We start from the raw sequence: 26,317 nt of genomic DNA, 5'->3' as shown, positions 1-26,317 counted from the left end.
ATAACTGGTTTTACATAAACACACACAGTCCCCTGCCCATGAGCATCCTGTCTATCCCTATGTTTATCTGTTCATCTCCTGGTTACATCAGGTCTCAACGCAGAGCACCTTTAAACAGAACACCCTGAGAGTCAAGGTAAAAGTCATCCATCTGCTTGTGTCTAGTTTTGCACCTGCTGTCTTGATTTGAAAACCTCTTAAACCACAAAATGTCTTTAGAATAACAAATATGACTGACCACCTCGATGCGGTCTAATGGAGCGCAAGAATGTGAAATTGTGACACTTAGAGCTAGAAAATTGTATATCGGCTCGATTCGGTCTGATGCATAAACATTTGAAATCGTGTTTTTTACGTTGGATAAAAGTAGAGACTCGGAGCTAGAAAATGGTATATATCAGACACGACAGTTGAGGAGAAATGGGAAAGTAAATTCTGCTTGGAAAGTTGATAAACTTGTAACAAAGATTAAGACTAAAAGAGGAGAAAGTAGTAGCCTACAATAATGAAAAACACCAGGTAAAATAACACTTTATCTCTTGGTCTTTCTCCTAATCTGACGTTGGTGCAGGTCATGTTGTTGTTCACATACCGTCTCTACACTACAAAAACGAAGTTGATTTGTCACAAATGAACAGGACACAGAAGCTGTAAACATTAGATCCTGGTCTCCCCTGTAAGCCTATTACAGTCAAACGGTTACTTGCATATTTGCAAAGTAGCAATATAAATATAATACAATATAAATATAATACAATATAAATATAGTACAATATAAATATAATACAATATACATATAATACAATATAAATATAATACAATATAAATATAATACAATATAAATATAATACAATATAAATATAATACAATATAAATATAATACAATATAAATATAGTACAATATAAATATAATACAATATAAAATATAATACAATATAAATATAATACAATATAAATATAATACAATATAAATATAATACAATATAAATATAGTACAATATAAATATAATACAATATAAATATAATACAATATAAATATAGTACAATATAAATATAATACAATATAAATATAATACAATATAAATATAATACAATATAAAATATAATACAATATAAATATAATACAATATAAATATAATACAATATAAATATAATACAATATAAATATAGTACAATATAAATATAGTACAATATAAATATAATACAATATAAATATAATACAATATAAAATATAGAAAGTGCCCGGATAAAAATATTTAACAATTATTAGATGATTCTTATCCAGACACACTTGTCTAAATTGATGGGTCATGAGAAATAACTTCTATAACCACCCCCCCCCCCCCCCACACAGCTACATCTAGCTAAGTGGGTGGGCCACTACTGTCTAGACATGTACACCTGTCTCTTGAAATACAATAGATGGTCATAATCACCCCCCAGACACACCTGGCTAACGTGATGGGTCATGTAATCATCTGACGAAGTGGAGTCTTTTGTTTAAACATGCTAGCTAACTAGCTAAACAATTAACCATAATTACAACCCATACAGTTAAAAACTCATTTTTATAGCTAGCCAACATTACGCACAAAATGCTGAAGTATGAATCTGCAGGAAGCTAAAGCTAACTATGTTCAATGTTAGCTAGCTAACGTATAGGCTAATAACTAGCAATGTAAATGTCTGTCTGAGATACAAATGATATTACTACACAGATCATTCACGTAGCGTTAGCTAGCGAGCCAGCCAGCCAGTTAACGTTAGCGAGCCAGCCAGTTAGCGTTAGCTAGCGAGCCAGCCAGTTAACGTTAGCTAGCGAGCCAGCCAGTTAACGTTAGCTAGCTAGCTAACAGTACGCTTTAACTTGCAATAAAAACATTTTAAACGTATAATAATCTGAAAATGTAGCTAAACTTTTTAATCCGTTTACTTGGATGAACACTTCACGACAGACTGGAACGCCTCCTGTGCTGTTTCTGATTTGTGTCCGTAGCTACAGCTTGTTTGACCCGTTGTGTCGAGTCACTCCGGAAAGTGGGTCCGTCACAACTTCTTCCAAACTGATATTTTTTTTGGGGTCGATTGAAACTGTTAAATTATTGGCATCAATGTTAGTTAAGAACAATTGCAACACTTTTTTGTTTTTCTCAGTTTTCCATGGATATAACGGGATATCTTTCCAAAAGAAAGCTGCGTCAGCAAGGTTGATCTACACATACTGAGCAGCTCATGTTATAGATAGAAACATGCTACGTGTCAGACCAATCCCAACTCATCTCTCGGCATGTCCAGCCCATCCATTACCTCAGCCAATCATGGCTAGCGGGAAGGTTCCTGTCTTTTTCCGTGGCTAAACCAACTAGGCTCGTAATTTAAACAATCGTATAAGTATTTACAGATGGAACACAAGTTTATTATTAAGGCACATGAACATTCCAGAAGGCATTTAAGCCCAAAAACACATTTTGACACAAATGTTTAATTTGTGAAGTAGTGAAGTAGTTACGTGCGACATACAACTAGCTTCCTGAAACAGGTCACACTTTATTTCGTTAGTCCATCTATGATCTACCGATGGTCTTACTATCAACAAACTCTGTTGATAAGCAACTGCTTGCTAAGGTTAAGGTTAAGGGTTAGGATAAGGGTTAAGGTTAAGGGTTAAGGGTTAGGATAAGGGTTAGGATAAGGGTTAAGGGTTAAGTTAAGGGTTAGGATAAGGGTTAAGGGTTAAGTTAAGGTTAAGGTTAAGGGTTAAGGGTTAAGTTAAGGGTTAGGATAAAGGTTAAGGTTAGGGTTAAGGTTAAGGGTTAAGTTAAGGGTTAGGATAAGGGTTAAAGTTAAGGTTAAGGGTTAGGATAAGGGTTAGGATAAGGGTTAAGGTTAGGGTTAAGTTAAGGGTTAGGATAAGGGTTAAGGGTTAAGTTAAGGGTTAGGATAAGGGTTAAGTTAAGGTTAAGGTTAAGGGTTAAGGGTTAAGTTAAGGGTTAGGATAAAGGTTAAGGTTAGGGTTAAGGTTAAGGTTAGGGCTAGAGTTAGGGGTAGTAGATAGTTGGGGTAGTTTGGGGTAGTAGATAGTCTGTAGAGAATCTACAGATGGACTATGCAAATAAAGTGTTAGTGAACAAATGTTTTCTGTTGAAAAGCTGTTTACACATCTAAACCACATTGCTTCCTTAGATATACACTTAGTTTCCGTTCAAAACTATACAATCTGTTTTAACTATGTGTGACGTTACGTAACCAAGCAACCAACGATCGTCGCTCAACAGAAAAGGGAACTAACAAATGAGCCACCGACAACCAGAACGAAACAGGTGGAGTTTTTAATATGGGTTCAGAAAGTGGGTGCCAACTGACTGGGTACTGGCTGGGTACCCTCGATTAGGGTCTTAAACACCCCCCCCCCCCCCCCCCCCATGAACAGCCACTAAATCTGCCTGATAACAAACTAAAAGAAAACCCAACTTAGATTAGGAAGTGAAAATAACTGTTGAGCAACCCGAACAGGGAGACACAAAATAAAAGGCTTTGTACGGACAAACTTAAAGAGGGACGGCAAACCAGCTCTTTCAACATCTATCATTCAAACTGGAGCATCGGCCATGCTGCTCTTAAAGGGGAACCGCACTGCTGCTCTTAAAGGGGAACCGCACTGCTGCTCTTAAAGGGGAACCGCACTGCTGCTCTTAAAGGGGAACCGCACTGCTGCTCTTAAAGGGGAACCGCACTGCTGCTCTTAAAGGGGAACCGCACTGCTGCTCTTAAAGGGGAACCGCACTGCTGCTCTTAAAGGGGAACCGCACTGCTGATTTTGCCTCATTTGTTTGTCTTGCTCCTCAAGAAATTCTGGCGGCCATGACAGAAACCAAACAGGAGTTGGCTTGGGGGTGTGGTTTTTTGGGGGGTGTTTTCTTGGGTGTGTCCTTGCCACCACCGAGACACACCCCTTTGTCAGAACCTTGCCCGCAGCTGTTTCCTCCCCACTCAATCACAACAAACAAACCTACTGCAGGTTGAGTTCAATAGCTACAGACAGAGGAAGGATGAGATGCCAGAGGAAGTGTTTAACAGGTCAGTAGCCTACAGAGTCATATGAGAAGAATGCAATTGCTGGATTTATGTAGATATTCTAAACTAAGTGTTTTGATAACTTTCACATGTATTAACAGGTCAGAATGGTTACCTTCAGTTACCTGGTTGGAACTTGCATTTCCCCATGTTTCAGTTACCTGGTTGGAACTGGCATTTCCCCATGTTTCAGTTACCTGGTTGGAACTGGCATTTCCCCATGTTTCAGTTACCTGGTTGGAACTGGCATTACCCCATGTTTCAGTTACATGGTTGGAACTGGCATTTCCCCATGTTTCAGTTACCTGGTTGGAACTGGCATTTCCCCATGTTTCAGTTACCTGGTTGGAACTGGCATTTCCCCATGTTTCAGTTACCTGGAGGGAACTGGCATTTCCCCATGTTTCAGTTACCTGGTTGGAACTGGTATTTCCCCATGTTTCAGTTACCTGGTTGGAACTGGCATTTCCCCATGTTTCAGTTACCTGGTTGGAACTGGCATTTCCCCATGTTTCAGTTACCTGGAGGGAACTGGCATTTCCCCATGTTTCAGTTACCTGGTTGGAACTGGAATTTCCCCATGTTTCAGTTACCTGGTTGGAACTGGCATTTCCCCATGTTTCAGTTACCTGGTTGGAACTGGCATTTCCCCATGTTTCAGTTACCTGGCTGGAACTGGCATTTCCCCATGCTTCAGTTACCTGGAGGGAACTGGCATTTCCCCTGGCTTCAGTTACCTGGTTGGAACTGGCATTTCCCCATGTTTCAGTTACCTGGTTGGAACTGGCATTTCCCCACGTTTCAGTTACCTGGTTGGAACTGGCATTTCCCCATGTTTCAGTTACCTGGTTGGAACTGGCATTTCCCCATGTTTCAGTTAGTTACCTGGTTGGAACTGGCATTTCCCCATGTTTCAGTTAGTTACCTGGTTGGAACTGGCATTTCCCCATGTTTCAGTTACCTGGTTGGAACTGGCATTTCCCCATGTTTCAGTTACCTGGTTGGAACTGGCATTTCCCCATGCTTCAGTTACCTGGTTGGAACTGGCATTTCCCCATGCTTCAGTTACCTGGTTGGAACTGGCATTTCCCCATGTTTCAGTTACCTGGAGGGAACTGGCATTTCCCCATGTTTCAGTTACCTGGTTGGAACTGGCATTTCCCCATGTTTCAGTTACCTGGTTGGAACTGGCATTTCCCCATGTTTCAGTTAGTTACCTGGTTGGAACTGGCATTTCCCCATGTTTCAGTTACCTGGTGGGAACTGGCATTTCCCCATGTTTCAGTTACCTGGTGGGAACTGGCATTTCCCCATGTTTCAGTTACCTGGTTGGAACTGGCATTTCCCCATGTTTCAGTTAGTTACCTGGTTGGAACTGGCATTTCCCCATGTTTCAGTTACCTGGTGGGAACTGGCATTTCCCCATGTTTCAGTTACCTGGTTGGAACTGGCATTTCCCCATGTTTCAGTTAGTTACCTGGTTGGAACTGGCATTTCCCCATGTTTCAGTTACCTGGTGGGAACTGGCATTTCCCCATGTTTCAGTTACCTGGTTGGACTGTCACTCAGTCCTCCAGAAAGCAACACCTATGCAGTTCTACTACGTGATATCTTTAAAAAGATGTGTTCGACAGGATTACCTACACATACTGACCAGCTTAAATAGACAGAAGCCTGCTATATGGCAGACCAATCCGAACTCATTTCTTGGCATGTCCAGCCCACTCATTATCTCAGACAATCATGGCTAGCGGGAAGGTTGCTTCCCTTTTTCTGTGGCTAAACCAACTGGGCTCGTAATTTAACAATTATATTCGTATTTACAGATGGCATACACGATTGTTATCAAGGCACATGAAAGTTCACATGTTCCAGAATTTCTGCCCCCAAAAAACACATTTTGATTTAAAAAATATTTATGTTGAAATGTCTCTCCTGTGAAGACGTGACACGTGACACACGCCTAGTTTCCTGAAACAAGTCACATGTACGCACACGCAACTCAGGTCTGAATTTTCCTATGGTCCCTGGTCAAAAGTAGTGCACTACGCCTGTCTATGGAATATGGTGTCATTTGGAACGCACTCTGAATGACTTCAGCTGTTCATTTCACACTTTAAAATGTCTGAAACGATCAGGTTTAAGATGGTTTGATTTGATTTGATTGAGGTCACTAACACCTATGAGTATAGATCCTCATCCACATAGTTGGTTATGTCAGAGGGAAAGTACAGACATCTTCTTACACAATCTCTCTATATCTTTCTCTTTCTCTCTCTCCTTCAGTCTCTCTCTTTTTCTCTCTTTCCTTTCTTTTTCAGAATGGGGTCTCTGGCCATGCTGGTCCTCCTCTTCTTCTCTCAGGGTCAAAGTTCAACCCCAGAGGTCGAGAAGAGGTCAACGTGTGATCAATGTGACGAACGTCTCTTCTGCAACTGCTCCTCCCGGAATTACCGACACGTTCCCACGGTAACCGTCACTGAGGTCGTAACCCTCGACCTCTCCTTCAACGACATCACCTCGGTTGCTGAGGACGATCTGAGAGAGTACACGTGGTTACGAACCCTTGATCTCCATAGCAACAGGATCGAGAGTATCCACGAATGGGCCTTCCACCTTCTGCAGGTAACCCATAGAGTTATATAAACGGCACATTGCCTGCATGTGGGGCGGCAGGGTAGCCTAGTGTTGGACCAGTAACCGGAAGGTTGCAAGTTCAAACCCCCGAGCTGACAAGGTACAAATCTGTCGTTCTGCCCCATAACAGGCAGTTAACTCACTGTTCCTAGGTCGTCATTGAAAATAAGAATTTGTTCTTTAACTGACTTGCCTAGTTAAATAAAGGTAAAATAAATCAAATTTCCTGCATTTAACACACACATATATATATATATATATATATAGAGAGAGAGAGGGCACTCCTACTGCAGGTAACACATAGAGTTATATAGAGGGCACTCCTACTGCAGGTAACACATAGAGTTATATAGAGGGAACATCGAGCTCTTTGTTTATTTGGATCGACCTTAGCTTTTGCAGAAGTGGCAGCTACTTTTCCTGGGGTCCACAAAGAACACAAAACATGACAATTAACCAAACACAAGGAAGGCAATGTGTGTGTTAGAGTGTGTCTGTGTGGTGTGCTTGTGTGTGTCACAATCCCTGCTGTTCCAGATGTTTTTTTAAAGTTATTTTGCTGTTTGCTTGAATAACTTGAGATGGAAGGGAGTTCCATGCGATCATGGCTCTGTATAAAACTGTGCATTGCTATGAATTTGTTTTTGACTGTGAAGAGACCCCTGGTGACATGTCATGTAGGGTATGTATGGGTGTCTGAAGAGACCCCTGGTGACATGTCTTGTGGGGTGTGAATGGGTGTCTGAAGAGACCCCTGGTGACATGTCATGTAGGGTATGTATGGGTGTCTGACGAGACCCATGGTGACATGTCTTGTGGGGTGTGTATAGGTGTCTGAGCTTAATGTTATTTGATTAAACAGACATTATGGAATTTTTTTCACAGTAATATTTATCATAAAAACAAGAAGAGAAGTAGTTAATCTGTTGTCAACCCTCAACCAGGAAAGACTGGCATCCATGTTGTTCATGTTAGTTCTTTATGTGCCCTTAAGGGTGAGGCGTGCTGCTCTGTTTGGAACCAGATGCAGTTTTGCTAGATCTTTCTTTGCTGCACCTGACCATATTACTGGACAGTTATCAAGATGAGACGAGATGAGACGAGACGAGACGAGACAAGATGAGACGAGATGAGAAGAGATGAGAAGAGATGAGACGAGATGAGACGAGATGAGAAGAGATGAGAAGAGATGAGACGAGATGAGACGAGATGAGAAGAGATGAGACGAGATCAGAGCCTGAACCAGCTGATTTTTATTTTTATGTTTAAAAACATACAGAATGTATTTTTTATAACAGAAACACCTCTCCCTAATCTTCACAACAACTTTGTCAATATGACTTAACCATGATAATAGACCTTCAATGTTCCTCCTAGGAGTTTAGCTTTCTCAACTTGCTCAATTTATGGACAACTCCATTGGAGGTTTAGGTGTTAAATAATGTTTTTAACCAAATACCATACTTTTAGTTTTAGCTGTATTCATCCTGCCTGCTACAGGGCCTGGAGTCTCTGCTCTCATAACAGCCTTGTTTCTGCCTACTGCTACAGGGCCTGGAGTCTCTGCCCTCATAACAGCCTTGTTTCTGCCCTCATAACAGCCTTGTTTCTGCCTACTGCTACAGGGCCTGGAGTCCCTGCTCTCATAACAGTCTTGTTTCTGCCCTCATAACAGCCTTGTTTCTGCCCTCATAACAGCCTTGTTTCTGCCTACTGCTACAGGGCCTGGAGTCTCTGCTCTCATAACAGCCTTGTTTCTGCCCTCATAACAGCCTTGTTTCTGCCCTCATAACAGCCTTGTTTCTGCCTACTGCTACAGGGCCTGGAGTCTCTGCTCTCATAACAGCCTTGTTTCTGCCCTCATAACAGCCTTGTTTCTGCCCTCATAACAGCCTTGTTTCTGCCTACTGCTACAGGGCCTGGAGTCTCTGCTCTCATAACAGCCTTGTTTCTGCCCTCATAATAGCCTTGTTTCTGCCCTCATAACAGCCTTGTTTCTGCCTACTGCTACAGTGCCTGGAGTCTCCGCCCTCATAACAGCCTTGTTTCTGCCTACTGCTACAGGGCCTGGAGTCTCTGCCCTCATAACAGCCTTGTTTTTGCCCTCATAACAGCCTTGTTTCTGCCCTCATAACAGCCTTGTTTCTGCCTACTGCTACAGGGCCTGGAGTCTCCGCCCTCATAACAGCCTTGCTTCTGCCTACTGCTACAGGGCCTGGAATCTCTGCTCTCATAACAGCCTTGTTTCTGCCTACTGCTACAGGGCATGGAGTCTCTGCCCTCATAACAGCCTTGTTTTTGCCCTCATAACAGCCTTGTTTCTGCCTACTGCTACAGGGCCTGGAATCTCTGCTCTCATAACAGCCTTGTTTCTGCCTACTGCTACAGGGCCTGGAGTCTCTGCCCTCCTAACAGCCTTGTTTCTGCCTACTGCTGCAGGGCCTGGAGTCTCTGGACTTGTCTTATAACCAGCTGGCTGCTTTGAATCCGGCCTGGTTTTCCAAGCTCCTCTCCCTACAACACCTCAACCTGCTGGGCAGCTGTTACAGGACCCTCGGCCCTGGAGGGACGCTGTCTCTCTTCAGGTATGTGAACTGTAAGGCTGGTTCCCAGAAGGCACATCTAGTGCACTACTTTTGACCAGGGTCCATAGCGAATAGACTGTATCCAAAGTGACATATAAGTGGACTACTTTTATGAATAGAATGAATGATGATGATAATATTACTGATGGTGGTGGTGGTGGTGGTGGTGGTGATGGTGGTGGTGGTGGTGGTGGTGGTGATGGTGGTGGTGGTGATGGTGGTGATGATGGTGGTGATGGTGGTGATGGTGGTGGTGGTGGTGATGATGATGGTGGTGGTGATGATGATGGTGGTGATGGTGGTGGTGATGATGGTGGTGGTGATGATGGTGATGGTGGTGATGATGATGATGGTGATGGTGGTGGTGATGATGGTGGTGGTGGTGGTGGTGATGGTGGTGATGGTGGTGATGATGGTGGTGGTGGTGATGATGGTGATGGTGATGATGGTGGTGGTGATGGTGGTTATGGTGGTGGTGGTGATGATGATGGTGGTGGTGATGATGGTGGTGATGATGATGGTGGTGGTGATGATGGTGGTGGTGATGATGGTGATGGTGGTGGTGATGATGGTGATGATGGTGAGGATGGTGGTGGTGGTGATGATGGTGATGGTGGTGGTGGTGATGATGGTGGTGGTGAAGATGGTGGTGTTGGTGGTGATGGTGGTGGTGATGATGGTGGTGGTGAAGATGGTGGTGTTGGTGGTGATGATGGTGGTGGTGATGATGGTGGTGGTGGTGGTGGTGAAGATGGTGGTGATGGTGGTGGTGATGATGATGGCGGTGATGATGGTGGTGGTGGTGGTGGTGGTGAAGATGGTGAAGATGGTGGTGGTGATGATGGTGGTGATGATGATGGTGGTGGTGGTGATGATGGTGGTGGTGGTGGTGATGATGGTGGTGGTGGTGATGGTGGTGGTGGTGATGGTGGTGGTGGTGATGATGATGGTGGTGGTGGTGGTGGTGATGGTGGTGGTGGTGATGATGGTGGTGGTGATGATGGTGGTGGTGGTGATGATGATGGTGGTGATGGTGGTGGTGATGGTGGTGGTGATGATGGTGGTTATGGTGGTGGTGATGATGATGGTGGTGGTGATGATGATGGTGGTGGTGATGATGATGATGGTGGTGGTGATTATGGTGATGGTAGTGATGGTGGTGATGATGGTGGTTTTGATGGTGGTGGTGATTATGGTGATGTGGTGATGTGGTGGTGATGATGATGATGGTAGTGATGGTGGTGATGATGGTGGTTTTGATGGTGGTGGTGATTATGGTGATGTGGTGATGATGGTGGTGGTGATGATGATGATGGTGATGGTGGTGATGGTGATGTGGTGATTATGGTGATGATGGTGGTGGTGATTATGGTGGTGATGATGGTGATGATGGTGGTGGTGGTGATGATGATGGTGGTGGTGGTGGTGATGATGATGGTGGTGATGATGGTGGTGGTGATGAGGTTGGTGATGATAATAGTGATGATGATGGTGATGGTGATGATGATGGTTGTGGTGATGATGGTGGTGGTGGTTGTGGTGATGATGGTGGTGGTGGTGGTGGTGGTGATGATGGTTGTGGTGATGATGGTGGTGGTGGTGGTGGTGGTGATGATGGTTGTGGTGATGATGGTGGTGGTGGTGATGGTGGTGGTGGTGATGGTGTTGGTGATGATGGTGGTGGTGGTGGTGATGATGATGTTGGTGAGGATGGTGGTGGTGATGGTGATGATGTTGGTGGTGATGACGGTGATGATGATGTTGGTGAGGATGGTGGTGGTGATGGTGATGATGTTGGTGATGATGATAGTGATGATGATGATGGTGATGATGATACTACTGATGAGTCTACTGATGATGATGACGATGGTGATGGTTATTATCATCAGGTCTCTGACCAGGCTGAGGTTTCTGAGGTTTGGGAACCCTGCTCTGGAGGAGGTGAGGAGAGGAGACCTGGCTGGAGTCAGACAGTTGGACCAGCTGGAGGTCTACGGGAATAACCTGAAGAGGTGAAGGAATGAAGGAAGGAAGGAAGGAAGGAATGGGGAAGAAGGGAGGAATGGGGAAGGAAGGAAGGAATGGGGAAGGAAGGAAGGAATGGGGAAGGAAGGAAGGAAAGAAGGAAGGAATGGGGAAGGAAGGAATGGGGAAGGAAAGAAAGAAGGAAGGAATGGGGAAGGAAGGAAGGAATGGGGAAGGAAGGAAGGAATGGGGAAGGAAGGAATGGGGAAGGAAGGAAAGAAGGAAGGAATGAATGGGGAAGGAAGGGAAGGAAGGAATGGGGAAGGAAGGAAGGAATGGGGAAGGAAGGAAGGAATGGGGAAGGAGGGAAGGAAGTTATGGGGAAGGAAGGAATGGGGAAGGAAGGAAGGAATGGGGAAGGATTGGAATGAAGGAAGGAATGGGGAAGGAAAGAAGGAATGGGGAAGGAGGGAAGGAAGTTATGGGGAAGGAAGGAAGGAATGGATGGGGAAGGAATGGGGAAGGAAGGAATGGATGGGGAAGGAATGGGGAAGGAAGGATGGAATGGGGAAGGAAGGAAGGAATGGGGAAGGAAGGAAGGAATGGGGAAGGAAGGAAGGAATGCATGGGGAAGGAAGGAAGGAATGGGGAAGGAAGGAAGGAATGGGGAAGGAAGGAATGGGGAAGGAAGGAATGGGGAAGGAAGGAATGGGGAAGGAAGGAAAGAAGGAAGGAATGGGGAAGGAAGGAATGGGGTAGGAAGGAATGGGGAAGGAAGGAATGGGGAAGGAAGGAATGAATGGGGAAGGAGGGAATGAAGTTATGGGGAAGGAAGAAATGGGGAAGGAAGGAAGGAATGGGGAAGGATTGGAATGAAGCAAGGAATGGGGAAGGAAAGAAGGAATGGGGAAGGAGGGAAGGAAGTTATGGGGAAGGAAGGAAGGAATGGATGGGGAAGGAATGGGGAAGGAAGGAAGGAATGGGGAAGGAAGGAAGGAAAGGGATGGGGAAGGACAGGGGAAGGAAAGGGATGGGGAAGGAATGGGGAAGGAAGGAAGGAATGGGGAAGGAGGGAAGGAATGGGGAAGGAAGGAAGGAATGGGGAAGGAAGGAAGGAATGGGGAAGGAAGGAATGGGGAAGGAAGGAAGGAATGGGGAGGGAAGGAAGGAAGGAAGGAATGGGGAAGGAAGGAAGGAATGGGGAAGGAAGGAAGGAATGGATGGGGAAGGAATGGGGAAGGAAGGAAGGAATGGGGAAGGAAGGAAGGAATGGGAAAGGAAGGAATGGGGAAGGAAGTAAAGAAGGAAGGAATGGGGAAGGAAGGAATGGGGAAGGAAGGAAAGAAGGAAGGAATGGGGAAGGAAGGAATGGGTTAGGAAGGAATGGGGAAGAAAGGAATGGGGAAGGAAGGAAGGAATGGGGAAGGAGGGAATTAAGTTATGGGGAAGGAAGGAATGGGGAAGGAAGGAAGGAATGGGGAAGGATTGGAATGAAGCAAGGAATGGGGAAGGAAGGAATGGGGAAGGAAAGAAGGAATGGGGAAGGAGGGAAGGAAGTTATGGGGAAGGAAGGAATGGATGGGGAAGGAATGGGGAAGGAATGGGGAAGGAATGGGGAAGGAATGGATGGGGAAGGACAGGGGAAGGAAAGGGATGGGGAAGGAAGGAAGGAATGGGGAAGGAAGGAAGGAATGGGGAAGGAGGGAAGGAATGGGGAGGGAGGGAAGGAATGGGGAAGGAAGGAAGGAATGGGGAAGGAAGGAAGGAAGGAATGGGGAAGGAATGGGGAAGGAGGGAAGGAATGGGGAGGGAAGGAAGGAAGGAAGGAATGGGGAAGGAAGGAAGGAATGGGGAAGGAAGGAAGGAATGGGGAAGGACGGAATGGGGAAGGAAGGAAGGAATGGGGAAGGAGGGAAGGAATGGGGAAGGAAGGAAGGAAGGGAGGAATGGGGAAGGAAGGAAGGAAGGGAGGAATGGGGAAGGAATGGATGGATGGACAAATGAACGAACAAACAAATAATGAAATGAACTAAGGAAGGAGGAAAGAACGAAGAACCGAAGGAAAGCAAGAATGAATGGATGAATTAATAAATTAAAGAAGGAAGGAAAGAGGGAAGGAAAGAGGGAAGGAAAGAAGGAAGGGAGGATGAGTGAATGAATGGATTAAAACAACATAACAAAGTCAGGTAACTTACTTAAATTGTGGTCCTCATTGTTAGGTATGACCCTGGAAGCCTGGGTGATCTTTGGCCTCTAGGGGTCGTGACCCTGCGTCTCCGAGGACCATTCCAGGACAACACGACACTCGTCTCCTCTATCATCCATGACGTCTCCTACTCAGAAACCTTTCTGGTAGTCGCTGACGTCCTGCTGTCCGAGAAGACCTCCGTCGCACCGTTCAGAGAGACCAACCGGAGACGGGTGCGGTCCATAATGTTCCAGAACGCAACCTTGACGGATGAGGCCATAGTTCACTTCATGGAGGTTTGCCATGTACACTGACCTGCTGTACAGATGCAGGATCTTAATTTGACTAGCTTCTCACAGAAGGAAAACAATCAAGTAGCAACAAGAAATGTGAATTAATTATTGTGTGGATTAAAATTAATGGGCATTTAGAAGCCCTCTTTAAACCTCAAATACACTACAAGTTTGCATTTCCTACTGTGCAGGACAATTCCTGCAACAAAAGGGTGATCAAATTAAGATCCTGTAGACTGCTACTTGCTTTGGTGTGTTTATACTGTAGTGTTATCTTTTCAAATTGTTGATTTCTTCTTAAAGTCACTATTGTTATGTATATATTATTACTATTTTCCTACACAGCAAATCAACACACTGCTTAGTGTGAAGTCGTAGGCTGTTGATTGGAGTTGATTCGTATAAGATTCATTAAATCAATCAATCAATCAATGTTCATGCAAAAACATAGATATTGAAACAAACAACCTGCAATAATAGAGCATGCTGGGAAATCTTTGCACGTGCGTGTGTGCGTGCGTGTGTGTGTGCGTGTGCACGTGCGTGTGTGTGTGTGTGTGTGCATGTGGATAGGTTATGGACGGGGCTTCTCTAGAGTTCTTGGGAGTAGAGGACGCAACGTTCCATGGTACAGGTATGGAAATAATTACATTACCTATTGATGCGTTCAAATCCGCCCAAATACTTTCTACATATTGAATATGATAATAATAATAATTATTGTTATTGTTATTATTTACAGACTGTGATTTATATTTGAAATTTGCATTCAGTATTGTCACAACACATCATTTATAATATTTTGATATATTCAGAATCCTGATATAAATCTATTTCCATATGCAGAATCCTGATAGAAATCTATTTCCATATGCAGAATCCTGATAGAAATCTATTTCCATATTCAGAATCCTGATAGAAATCTATTTCCATATTCAGAATCCCGATAGAAATCTATTTCCATATGCAGAATCCTGATATAAATCTATTTCCATATTCAGAATCCTGATAGAAATCTATTTCCATATTCAGAATCCCGATAGAAATCTATTTCCATATGCAGAATCCTGATATAAATCTATTTCCATATTCAGAATCCTGATATAAATCTATTTCCATATTCAGAATCCTGATAGAAATCTATTTCCATATTCAGAATCCCGATAGAAATCTATTTCCATATGCAGAATCCTGATATAAATCTATTTCCATATTCAGAATCCTGATAGAAATCTATTTCCATATTCAGAATCCTGATAGAAATCTATTTCCATATTCAGAATCCTGATATAAATCTATTTCCGTATGCAGAATCCTGATAGAAATCTATTTCCATATGCAGAATCCTGATATAAATCTATTTCCATATGCAGAATCCTGATATAAATCTATTTCCATATGCAGAATCCTGATATAAATCTATTTCCATATGCAGAATCCTGATATAAATCTATTTCCATATGCAGAATCCTGATAGAAATCTATTTCCATATGCAGAATCCTGATATAAATCTATTTCCATATGCAGAATCCTGATATAAATCTATTTCCATATGCAGAATCCTGATAGAAATCTATTTCCATATTCAGAATCCTGATATAAATCTATTTCCATATGCAGAATCCTGATATAAATCTATTTCCATATGCAGAATCCTGATATAAATCTATTTCCATATGCAGAATCCTGATATAAATCTATTTCCATATGCAGAATCCTGATATAAATCTATTTCCATATGCAGAATCCTGATATAAATCTATTTCCATATGCAGAATCCTGATATAAATCTATTTCCATATGCAGAATCCTGATAGAAATCTATTTCCATATTCAGAATCCTGATATAAATCTATTTCCATATGCAGAATCCTGATATAAATCTATTTCCATATGCAGAATCCTGATATAAATCTATTTCCATATGCAGAATCCTGATAGAAATCTATTTCCATATGCAGAATCCTGATATAAATCTATTTCCATATGCAGAATCCTGATATAAATCTATTTCCATATGCAGAAACCTGATATAAATCTATTTCCATATGCAGAATCCTGATATAAATCTATTTCCATATGCAGAATCCTGATATAAATCTATTTCCATATTCAGAATCCTGATATAAATATATTTCCATATGCAGAATCCTGATATAAATCTATTTCCATATGCAGAATCCTGATATAAATCTATTTCCATATGCAGAATCCTGATATAAATCTATTTCCATATGCAGAATCCTGATATAAATCTATTTCCATATGCAGAATCCTGATATAAATCTATTTCCATATTCAGAATCCTGATATAAATCTATTTCCATATGCAGAATCCTGATATAAATCTATTTCCATATGCAGAATCCTGATATAAATCTATTTCCATATTCAGAATCCTGATATAAATCTATTTCCATATGCAGAATCCTGATATAAATCTATTTCCATATTCAGAATCCTGATATAAATCTATTTCCATATGCAGAATCCTGATATAAATCTATTTCCATATGCAGAATCCTGATATAAATCTATTTCCATATTCAGAATCCTGATATAAATCTATTTCCATATGCAGAATCCTGATATAAATCTATTTCCATATGCAGAATCCTGATATAAATCTATTTCCATATTCAGAATCCTGATAGAAATCTATTTCCATATGCAGAATCCTGATATAAATCTATTTCCATATTCAGAATCCTGATAGAAATCTATTTCCATATTCAGAATCCTGATATAAATCTATTTCCATATGCAGAATCCTGATATAAATCTATTTCCATATTCAGAATCCTGATAGAAATCTATTTCCATATGCAGAATCCTGATATAAATCTATTACCGTATGCAGAATCGTGATATAAATCTATTTCCATATGCAGAATCCTGATAGAAATCTATTTCCATATTCAGAATCCTGATATAAATCTATTTCCATATGCAGAATCCTGATATAAATCTATTACCGTATGCAGAATCGTGATATAAATCTATTTCCATATGCAGAATCCTGATAGAAATCTATTTCCATATTCAGAATCCTGATATAAATCTATTTCCGTATGCAGAATCCTGATAGAAATCTATTTCCATATGCAGAATCCTGATAGAAATCTATTTCCATATGCAGAATCCTGATATAAATCTATTTCCATATGCAGGCTCATGGACGCCGGCTAGACGGACTCACCTTGACAACCTGGACACAGTCTACTTCAGAAACATAGAGGTGAGGTAGTAGAGAACCTTAACACAACACTCGCCAAGAGGTTTGCGATCTCTTGTCATAACGGCTAAGGCGATTGGTTGGTCAGATGTCAGATGTACATAAGTATTTGAAAGTGTGCTATGTAAATAAAATCCATTATTATTACACTGAACAAAAATATATAAACACAACATGCAACAGTTTCAAAGATTTACAATTCATATAAGGAAATCAGTTAATTGAAATAAATAAATTAAAATCTATGGATTTCACATGACTGGGAATACAAATATGCATCTGTGGGTCACAGATAATAATCATTAAAAAAGGTAGGGGCATGGTTCAGAAAACCAGTCAGTATCTGGTGTGACCACCATTAGCCTCATGCAGCACGACAGATTTCCTTTGTATAGAGTTGATCAGGCTGTTGATTGGAGTTAATCAGGCTGTTGATTGGAGTTAATCAGGCTGTTGATTGGTGTTGATCAGGCTGTTGATTGGAGTTGATCAGGCTGTTGATTGGAGTTGATCAGGCTGTTGATTGGAGTTGATCAGGCTGTTGATTGGAGTTGATCAGGCTGTTGATTGGAGTTAATCAGGCTGTTGATTGGAGTTGATCAGGCTGTTGATTGGTGTTGATCAGGCTATTGATTGGAGTTAATCAGGCTGTTGATTGGAGTTGATCAGGCTGTTGATTGGTGTTGATCAGGCTGTTGATTGGAGTTGATCAGGCTGTTGATTGGAGTTGATCAGGCTGTTGATTGGAGTTGATCAGGCTGTTGATTGGAGTTGATCAGGCTGTTGATTGGAGTTGATCAGGCTGTTGATTGGAGTTGATCAGGCTGTTGATTGGAGTTGATCAGGCTGTTGATTGTGGAATGTTGTCCCACTGCTCTTCAATGGCTGTGCGAATGTTGCTGGATATTGGACGAAATTGGAACACGCTGTTGTACACCTCGATCCAGAGCATCCCAAACATGCTCAATAGGTGACATGTCTGGTGAGTATACAGGCCATGGAAGAACTGGGACATTTTCACCTTCCAGGAATTGTGTACAGATCCTTGCGACATGGGACTGTGTCATGCTGAAACATGAGCGGGTGAATGGCATAACAATGGGCCTTGGGATCTCGTCATGGTCACGGTATCATTCAAATTGTCATCAATAACACGCAATTGTCTCAGAAGGTGAAGGAGGTGAAGAAGCCGGATCTGGAGGTTCTGGGTTGGCGTGGAACTAATGGGGATCCATAATAAAACCCAGGAAGAGTAGCTGCTGCCTTGGCAGGAACTAATGGGGATCCATAATAAACCCCAGGAAGAGTAGCTGTACACGTGGTCTGCGGTTGTGAGGCCGGTTGGACGTACTGCCAAATTCTCTACAATTACGTTGGAGGTGGCTTATGGTAGAGAAATGAACATTAAATTATCTGGCAACAGCTCCGGTGGACATTCCTGCAGTCAGCATGGTGTTGTGTGACAAAACTGCACATTTTAGAGTGGCATTTTATTGTCCCCAGCACAAGGTGCACATGTGTAATGATCATGCTGTTTAATCAGCTTCTTGATATGCCACACGTGTCAGGTAGATGGATTATCTTGGCAAAGGAGAAATGCTCACTAACAGGGGTATAAAACACATTTGTGAGAAATAAGCTTTTTTTGTGTGCATATGGAACATTTCTGGGATCTTTTATTTCAGCTCATGAAACATGGGACCAAAACTTTACATGTTTTATTTTTTTATGCTTTGTTATCAGGTCATGAATGTCTATAAGTTCACTTCCTTCCTGCCTGTGGGGTTTCTACTGAAAAACCTCAGACAGATCTCTATCATTAACTGTAAGGTAAACATGTTTTATAATTTGTTTTACAAATAATGAAATACTTCTTACTGAATAGTATGTACACTATTTATTATTATTGTTATTGTTCCAGCCAAGCAATCTGATTGGTCAAAGGGGAATTACAGACGTAATGTCGTTGAAAAATTACCGAATCACACTGTGATCATTAACAAACCAGTGAAACAAATGTGTCTCTCCTCCAGGTGTATGTGATGCCGTGTCTGACCTCTCTCCTGTTGACCCAAATGGTGTACCTGGACCTGAGTGGTAACCTACTGACCGACCTGACCCTGACGGAATCTCTGTGTCACGGGATTGGGATCCTGAGGAATCTCAGAGTTATCAACGTCAGCGACAATGCCCTGAAGTCCATTTCCCTCATCAGCAAAGTGTGTAACTGTTGCACCCTATTCCCTATAACAATGCACTTTATTTATTTTAATTGACTGTCCACATGGCTCTGGTCTAAAGTAGTGCACTATATAGGGAATAGGGCTCTGGTCTAAAGTAGTGCACTATATAGGGAATAGGGCTCTGATCAAAAGTAGTGCACTATATAGGGAATAGGGTTCTGGTCAAAAGTAGTGCACTATATAGGGAATAGGGCTCTGGTCTATAGTAGTGCACTATATAGGGAATAGGGCTCTGGTCTAAAGTAGTGCACTATATAGGGAATAGGGCTCTGGTCTAAAGTAGTGCACTATATAGGGAATAGGGCTCTGGTCTAAAGTAGTGCACTATATAGGGAATAGGGTTCTATAGGGCTCTGGTCTAAAGTAGTGCACTATATAGGGAATAGGGTTCTGGTCTAAAGTAGTGCACTATATAGGGAATAGGGCTCTGGTCTAAAGTAGTGCACTATATAGGGAATAGGGCTCTGATCAAAAGTAGTGCACTATATAGGGAATAGGGTTCTGGTCAAAAGTAGTGCACTATATAGGGAATAGGGCTCTGGTCTAAAGTAGTGCACTATATAGGGAATAGGGCTCTGGTCTAAAGTAGTGCACTATATAGGGAATAGGGCTCTGATCAAAAGTAGTGCACTATATAGGGAATAGGGTTCTGGTCAAAAGTAGTGCACTATATAGGGAATAGGGCCCTGGACTAAAGTAGTGCACTATATAGGGAATAGGGTTCTGGTCAAAAGTAGTGCACTATATAGGGAATAGGGCTCTGGTCTAAAGTAGTGCACTATATAGGGAATAGGGCTCTGGTCTAAAGTAGTGCACTATATAGGGAATAGGGTGCAACAACTCCCTGTCTCTCATTAGCCAACGGTGTACTGAGACTACATCCCAAATGGCACCCTACTCACTACTTTGAAGCACAGCCTAGGTAATGTAATCTGGTTAAGACTTCTAGCCAGGCGACACCTTTTATATCAGTTTTGCAATTAACTTGTACTGCTTCTATCTCTCATGTTTGACATCGTATTGTTTTTAACCTCGAGAAGAGGACTGAAGAAAGCCCATTAATAACAATTAATAATCGTTTACATTTTTTGGTCAAATAAGCATCCTTCTCTTTTAAGTCTTTCAATTTTCAGAGAAATGCTAAATAAGTACTAGGTCGAATTATTCATAATAGCACATATTCTCTCTTTTAATTTCAATTTTATTCATAATAACACATATTCTCTCTTTTAATTTCAAAATGACCCAGCTCGTCACCCGTCTGGACAAACTAGTCCACCTGGACATCAGTCAGAACGCCTACACCTCCATGCCTCCCACCTGCTCCTGGCCACAGATACTGACTCACCTCAACCTCTCGAGGGCTAAGCTACGGAGGGTCACCCCCTGTCTACCCCCGACCCTGGAGATCCTGGATCTGGGACATAACGACCTGACAGCCTTCCATAGTGTAGCTCTCCCGGCCCTGAGGGAGCTGCACCTCTCTGGGAACAAGCTGATGAGTCTTCCCCCTGGATGGTTGTTCCCTAGGTAGAGAGAAAGAGATGTGCTCAACTCTTATTTTATTTTTTTACATTTAAAACAAATTGGGGGGGGGGGGGGGTCGATCAGTTTTAATATAGCAGATAGATTATAGCTTCTATCAATGTACTTGTCTGCGTCATCTCCAATCCCCCATATATTTTTGGGAAATATGTACATAAATAATAGATTTTATATCTTAGCTACACTCTTAGCTCAACTCTTCGCTCAACTCTTCTCGTCTTGCATAAATAAATGAAGGCGATGAGCCCGTATGTATCAAGCATCTCAGAGTAACAGTGCGAGAGTGCAGATCTAGGATCAGGTTCCCCGTGTCCTTGTAATCTTATTAATCAGTTTGATCTATATGCAAACTGATCCTGACGTGCTGACCACTCCGCTCGCGTAGCATAATAAACGTACACACACGTGTTATTCAATCATTGCATCAACACTGATCGCGTGCGTCAACGAGCGTCTGCGTAGCCAGGTATAGAACTTGGTTTTATTTATAGAACTTGGCTTTATTTGTGACACTTGATGCGCTGCAAGTCCCACATCTCCACATTGGTTTTTAGGAGCGTATACCCACGTGGGTGATTGAAAGGCGGACTCAGGTCCACACTACAGTCCAGTTGGTGGTGGTAATGCACCTTAAAGTTGGTTACCAACCGCCATGTAAAGTCCACAGAAGAAGAAGAAGCCTGAAGGAGGAGAGATTACTAGAAACAAACTCAGTTTACCCTTTTATCTGTGGATTAATTGTCGGAGTCGAGGACCTTGTGCATTTCAGGTAAAATAAACAACCCAATGTTTATATCCCTGGACAAATGACGCACGCGGACGCACACGGGAGAACGGTCTGATCAGCATGTAAAGCATCTCTCCTATTCTGAGATGCTTTGTCCGACCCAAGTCTTAGCTCAACTCATAGCTCAACTGTTATCCTACTGCGTAAATAAATGAAAGGGCATTTAGTTGGAGTCAACAATCGAGAAAATAACATTTGTTTGTGTCCCCCCCCCCCCCCTCACAGCCTGGAGGTCCTCCTGATCCAGAGCAACACTCTCAACATGTTTGGGCCTTTGGACCTCCAACTCTACAGGAGGCTCCGAGCACTGCAGGCCGGTCAGAACAGGTCTGTGGGTGCTCAAAAGTACTAGTGCCCTATGTAGGTAATAGGGTCCTGCCTTTGATTTTTGTATTGATTAGTCTCTATCGATTCTAAAAAAAATCAATGATCCCTGCAGGCCATAATTCCCATCCTTACTTCTTCTTCTTCTTTTTCAGGTTTGTGTGTTCCTGTGAGTTTGTCAACTTCATGGTCTGGAGGTGGGGTGGAGCAGTAGAGGGCAGTGTTGAGCTAACAGACAGATGGGATAACTACCTTTGTGACTCACCGCTGCCCCTGCAGGTCATTTAAATATTTACTATATTTACTATTATTTATCACTATTAGTACCATTTTTTACATTTGTATTATTATCGTTACCTATTTTATTCTTATTCTCTTCACTGCACGCTTATTTGTACGTTTATCTTATATTTTTTTTACTATTTTTATCATCAAATATACTGTGAGGAGAGTTTGTATTTCTCAGTACTGTGTATACTTCGCTATATCCTGTGTAGGGTTGCAAAAATCGTGTAACTTTCAGAAAAAGTCCCAGGTTTTCCAGAAATCCCGGGCTTGAAGATATCCGGAATCAGGTTGGAATAAAGCAGGAAATCTGGGAATCCTCAGAATTGTGGGAATGTACCCGGATTTTTGCAACCCTAATCCCGTGCATATAATAAATACTATTTTATTTACAGGGCCAGAGGGTAGACCGCGTCCAGCTCTCACCGTTCCAATGCCACCGCATCCTCCTCGTGTCCTCACTCTGCGGCTGCATGCTCGCTTCCGGAATCCTGTTTGTAATTCTGCTCTGGAAGATTCACGCCGTGTGGTACGTGAGGATGATGTGGGCGTGGCTTAAAGCCAAACGGAATTCCGGGAACCAGAAGCGCCGGGATGCCGCAGGGAATGCCTACCTCCTCTGCTATGACGCGTTCGTGTCGTACAGCGAGCAAGACGCAGAGTGGGTCGAAGAATTCCTGGTTCCAGAGCTGGAGGATTCCCAGCCTCCGCTCACCCTCTGCCTCCACAAGAGAGACTTCCTGCCAGGTTGATTGATTTAATCCCATGACTTATTCCCAAGGTTCTTCCCACTCTTCTTACCTAGCTTAGCTAGCTTGTTCATGTTTTCATGCCTTGCTTTTATATTTGTTTGGACTTGTTGAACCGTCTCGTTAGGATTCTTTGAAAGGAGGTTTAAATTGAATGCATTTTGTTAAATGTATTTCTTTAGGCCACTGGATCATCGACAACATTATCCATGCAATGGAACGCAGTCGACGCACCCTCTTCGTCCTGTCAGAACACTTCGTCCATTCTGAGTGGTGCCGGTACGGTTTCATTCTGCCCTGTCTCACTACTACGCAGAATGGACGGTTAAAGTATTTCAGCTGCTCAACATTCATTCATTAAAGAACAACATCTAAGCATCATTTCAGGCTCACGCTCAATCAATCAATCAATCAAATGTATTTATAAAGCCCTTCTTACATCAGCTGATGTCACAAAGTGCTATACAGAAACCCAGCCTAAAACCCCAAACAGATAGTGGAATTAATAGTGGAGCTCAGAGTGGAACTTAGAGTGGAGCTTAGAGTGGAGTTAATAGAGGAGTTAATAGAGGAGTTAATAGTGTAGTTAATAGTGTAGTTAATAGTTGAGTTAATAGTGGAGTTAATAGTGGAGTTAATAGTGGAGTTAATAGAGGAGTTAATAGAGGAGTTAATAGTAGAGTTAATAGTGTAGCTCAGAGTGGAGCTCAAAGTGGAGTTATTAGTGGAGCTCAGAGTGGAGCTATTAATGGAGTTAATAGTGGAGTTCAGAGTGGAGCTCAGAGTGGGGTTATTAGTGGAGCTCAGAGTGGAGCTCAGAGTGGAGTTAATAGTGGAGTTCAGAGTGGAGCTATTAGTGGAGTTCAGTGTGGAGCTCAGAGTGGAGCTCAGAGTGGAGAATCAAAGTGGAGTTAACAGTGAAGTTCAGAGTGCATCTCAGAGTGGAGTTATTAGTGGAACTAATAGTGGAGCTCAGAGTGGAGTTTATAGTGGAGCTCAGAGTGGAGTTTATAGTGGAGCTCAGAGTGGAGCTTAGAGTGGAGCTCAGAGTGGAGTTAATAGTGGAGTTCAGAGTGGAGCTATTAGTGGAGTTCAGTGTGGAGCTCAGAGTGGAGAATCAAAGTGGAGTTAACAGTGAAGTTCAGAGTGCATCTCAGAGTGGAGTTATTAGTGGAACTAATAGTGGAGCTCAGAGTGGAGTTTATAGTGGAGCTCAGAGTGGAGCTTAGAGTGGAGCTTAGAGTGGAGTTATTAGTGGAGCTCAGAGTGGAGTTTATAGTGGAGCTTAGAGTGGAGTTTAGAGTGGAGCTCAGAGTGGAGTTTAGAGTGGAGCTCAGAGTGAATAGTGGAGTTCAGAGTGGAGTTCAGAGTGGAGCTCAGAGTGGAGCTCAGAGTGGAGTTAATAGTGGAGTTAATAGTGGAGCTCAGAGTGGAGCTCAGAGTGGAGTTAATAGTGGAGCTCAGAGTCGAGTTAATAGTGGAGTTAATAATGAAGTTAATAGTAGAGTTCAGAGTGGAGTTCAGAGTGGAGTTAATAGTGGAATTAATAGTGGAGTTAATAGTGCAGTTAATAGTGGAGCTCAGAGTGGAGTTAATAGAGGAGCTCAGAGTGGAGTTAATAGTGGAGTTAATAGTGGAGCTCAGAGTGGAGTTAATAGTGGAGCTCAGAGTGGAGCTCAGAGTGGAGTTAATAGTGGAGTTAATAGTGGAGTTAATAGTGGAGTTCAGAGTGGAGTTAATAGTGGAGTTAATAGTGGAGTTAACAGTGGAGTTCAGACTGGAGCTCAGAGTGGAGTTAATAGTGCAGCTCAGAGTGGAGTTAATAGTGGAGCTCAGAGTGGAGTTAATAGTTTTAACACAATAATATTGTTGTTCCAGGTACGAGTTGGACTTTTCCCACTTCCGTCTGTTTGACGGGGACTCAGAGGCGGCCGTCCTGGTGCTTCTGGAACCCATCTCCAAGGTAGGGAGGAGCTGCACATCAAATGGCACCCTATTCACTATATAGTGCACTACTTTAGACCAGGGCCCTATGGAACCCTATTCCCTATATAGGGCACTACTTTAGACCAGGGCCCTTAGGGAGACCCGCAGATCTCTGGTCAAAAGTAGTGCACTATATAGGGAATAGGGTGTCATTTGGGAGACAACCCTTGTGTTAACTCATCCCATCTTCAAGGATGATCAAATGTGTGTATCTCTGTGTGTGTGTGTGTCTCTCTCTGTGTGTGTATCAACATGGTGTGTGTTTGTGTGTGAACATCCCAAGGACGACGTTCCCAAACGCTTCTGCAAGCTCCGCAAGTTGATGAGCTCCCGTACCTACCTGGAGTGGCCGCAGGAGGACGAGAGGAGGGCAGAATTCTGGAACAACCTCCGTCTGGCCGTGAGGGGCGGAGATGAGCTGTGATCCAACCGGGTTCCGGGTAGTCTGGAATTCCAGAAATATTCTCAGAATTATTATATTTTCTGCCGACAGTAAAGATTGATGAGTTGGTTAAATGTTTGGTTGGTTGGGTTGTTTGGGTGGGTTGATTAATTGATTGGTTGGGTGAATTGGTTGGTTGATGGGCTGGTTCATTTATTAGTTGGGTGGGTTGGTTAATTGATAGGCTGGGTAGTGGTTTGGTTATTTAATTGGCTGGGTGGGTGGGTAGAGGGTTGGTTAGCTGGGTGGGTGGGTAGTGGTTTTGTTATTTAATTGGCTGGGTGGGTGGGTAGAGGGTTGGTTAACTGATTGGCTGGGTGGGTGGGTGGGTAGTGGTTTGGTTATTTAATTGGCTGGGTGGGTGGGTGGGTAGAGGGTTGGTTAACTGATTGGCTGGGTGGGTGGGTGGGTGGGTAGAGAGTTGGTTAACTGATTGGTTGGCTGGGTGGGTGGGTGGGTAGAGGGTTGGTTAACTGATTGGATGGGTGGGTGGGTAGTGGTTTGGTTATTTAATTGGCTGGGTGGGTGGGTAAAGGGTTGGTTAACTGATTGGCTGGGTGGGTGGGTGGGTAGAGAGTTGGTTAACTGATTGGTTGGCTGGGTGGGTGGGTGGGTAGAGGGTTGGTTAACTGATTGGTTGGGTGGGTGGGTGGTAGAGGGTTGGTTAACTGATTGGTTGGCTGGGTGGGTGGGTGGGTAGAGGGTTGGTTAACTGATTGGATGGGTGGGTGAGTAGTGGTTTGGTTATTTAATTGGCTGGGTGTGTGGGTAGAGGGTTGGTTAACTGATTGGCTGGGTGGGTGGGTGGGTAGAGAGTTGGTTAACTGATTGGCTGGGTGGGTGGGTGGGTAGAGAGTTGGTTAACTGATTGGTTGGCTGGGTGGGTGGGTGGGTAGAGGGTTGGTTAACTGATTGGTTGGCTGGGTGGGTGGGTGGGTAGAGGATTGGTTAACTGATTGGTTGGCTGGGTGGGTGGAT

General features: G+C 43.0%; 1 protein-coding gene across 4 annotated transcripts; it reads left to right on the top strand.

Annotated features, from left to right (window-relative positions):
* Positions 1 to 25,414, top strand: tlr2 (toll-like receptor 2). 4 transcript variants are annotated; one of them, XM_090214942.1, is made up of 17 exons: positions 38 to 136; positions 2,155 to 2,206; positions 6,361 to 6,699; positions 9,151 to 9,296; positions 11,186 to 11,308; positions 13,481 to 13,745; positions 14,316 to 14,376; positions 16,914 to 16,981; positions 18,722 to 18,808; positions 19,012 to 19,197; positions 20,471 to 20,751; positions 21,779 to 21,880; positions 22,033 to 22,156; positions 22,558 to 22,909; positions 23,094 to 23,190; positions 24,790 to 24,874; positions 25,181 to 25,414. In XM_090214942.1, the coding sequence occupies exons 3-17, from the start codon at positions 6,397 to 6,399 to the stop codon at positions 25,319 to 25,321; spliced, it is 2,421 nt and encodes an 806-aa protein (XP_090071068.1). In that variant the 5' UTR covers positions 38 to 136; positions 2,155 to 2,206; positions 6,361 to 6,396; the 3' UTR covers positions 25,322 to 25,414. The 4 variants fall into 4 exon arrangements, with proteins under 4 accessions (XP_090071069.1, XP_036814257.2, XP_090071068.1 ...); XM_090214943.1 differs by lacking the exon at positions 2,155 to 2,206 and having other exon boundaries at positions 1 to 136; positions 6,396 to 6,699; XM_036958362.2 differs by lacking the exon at positions 2,155 to 2,206 and having other exon boundaries at positions 5 to 136.
* Positions 25,415 to 26,317: the final 903 nt, after the last annotated feature.

The sequence above is a fragment of the Oncorhynchus mykiss genome, chromosome 21 (assembly GCF_057628025.1).
Source record: "Oncorhynchus mykiss isolate SJ-2025 chromosome 21, ASM5762802v1, whole genome shotgun sequence".
NCBI lineage: Eukaryota > Metazoa > Chordata > Actinopteri > Salmoniformes > Salmonidae > Oncorhynchus > Oncorhynchus mykiss.
Note: the sequence above shows the minus strand (reverse complement) of the source record. Positions and strands in the feature narration are given on the sequence as shown.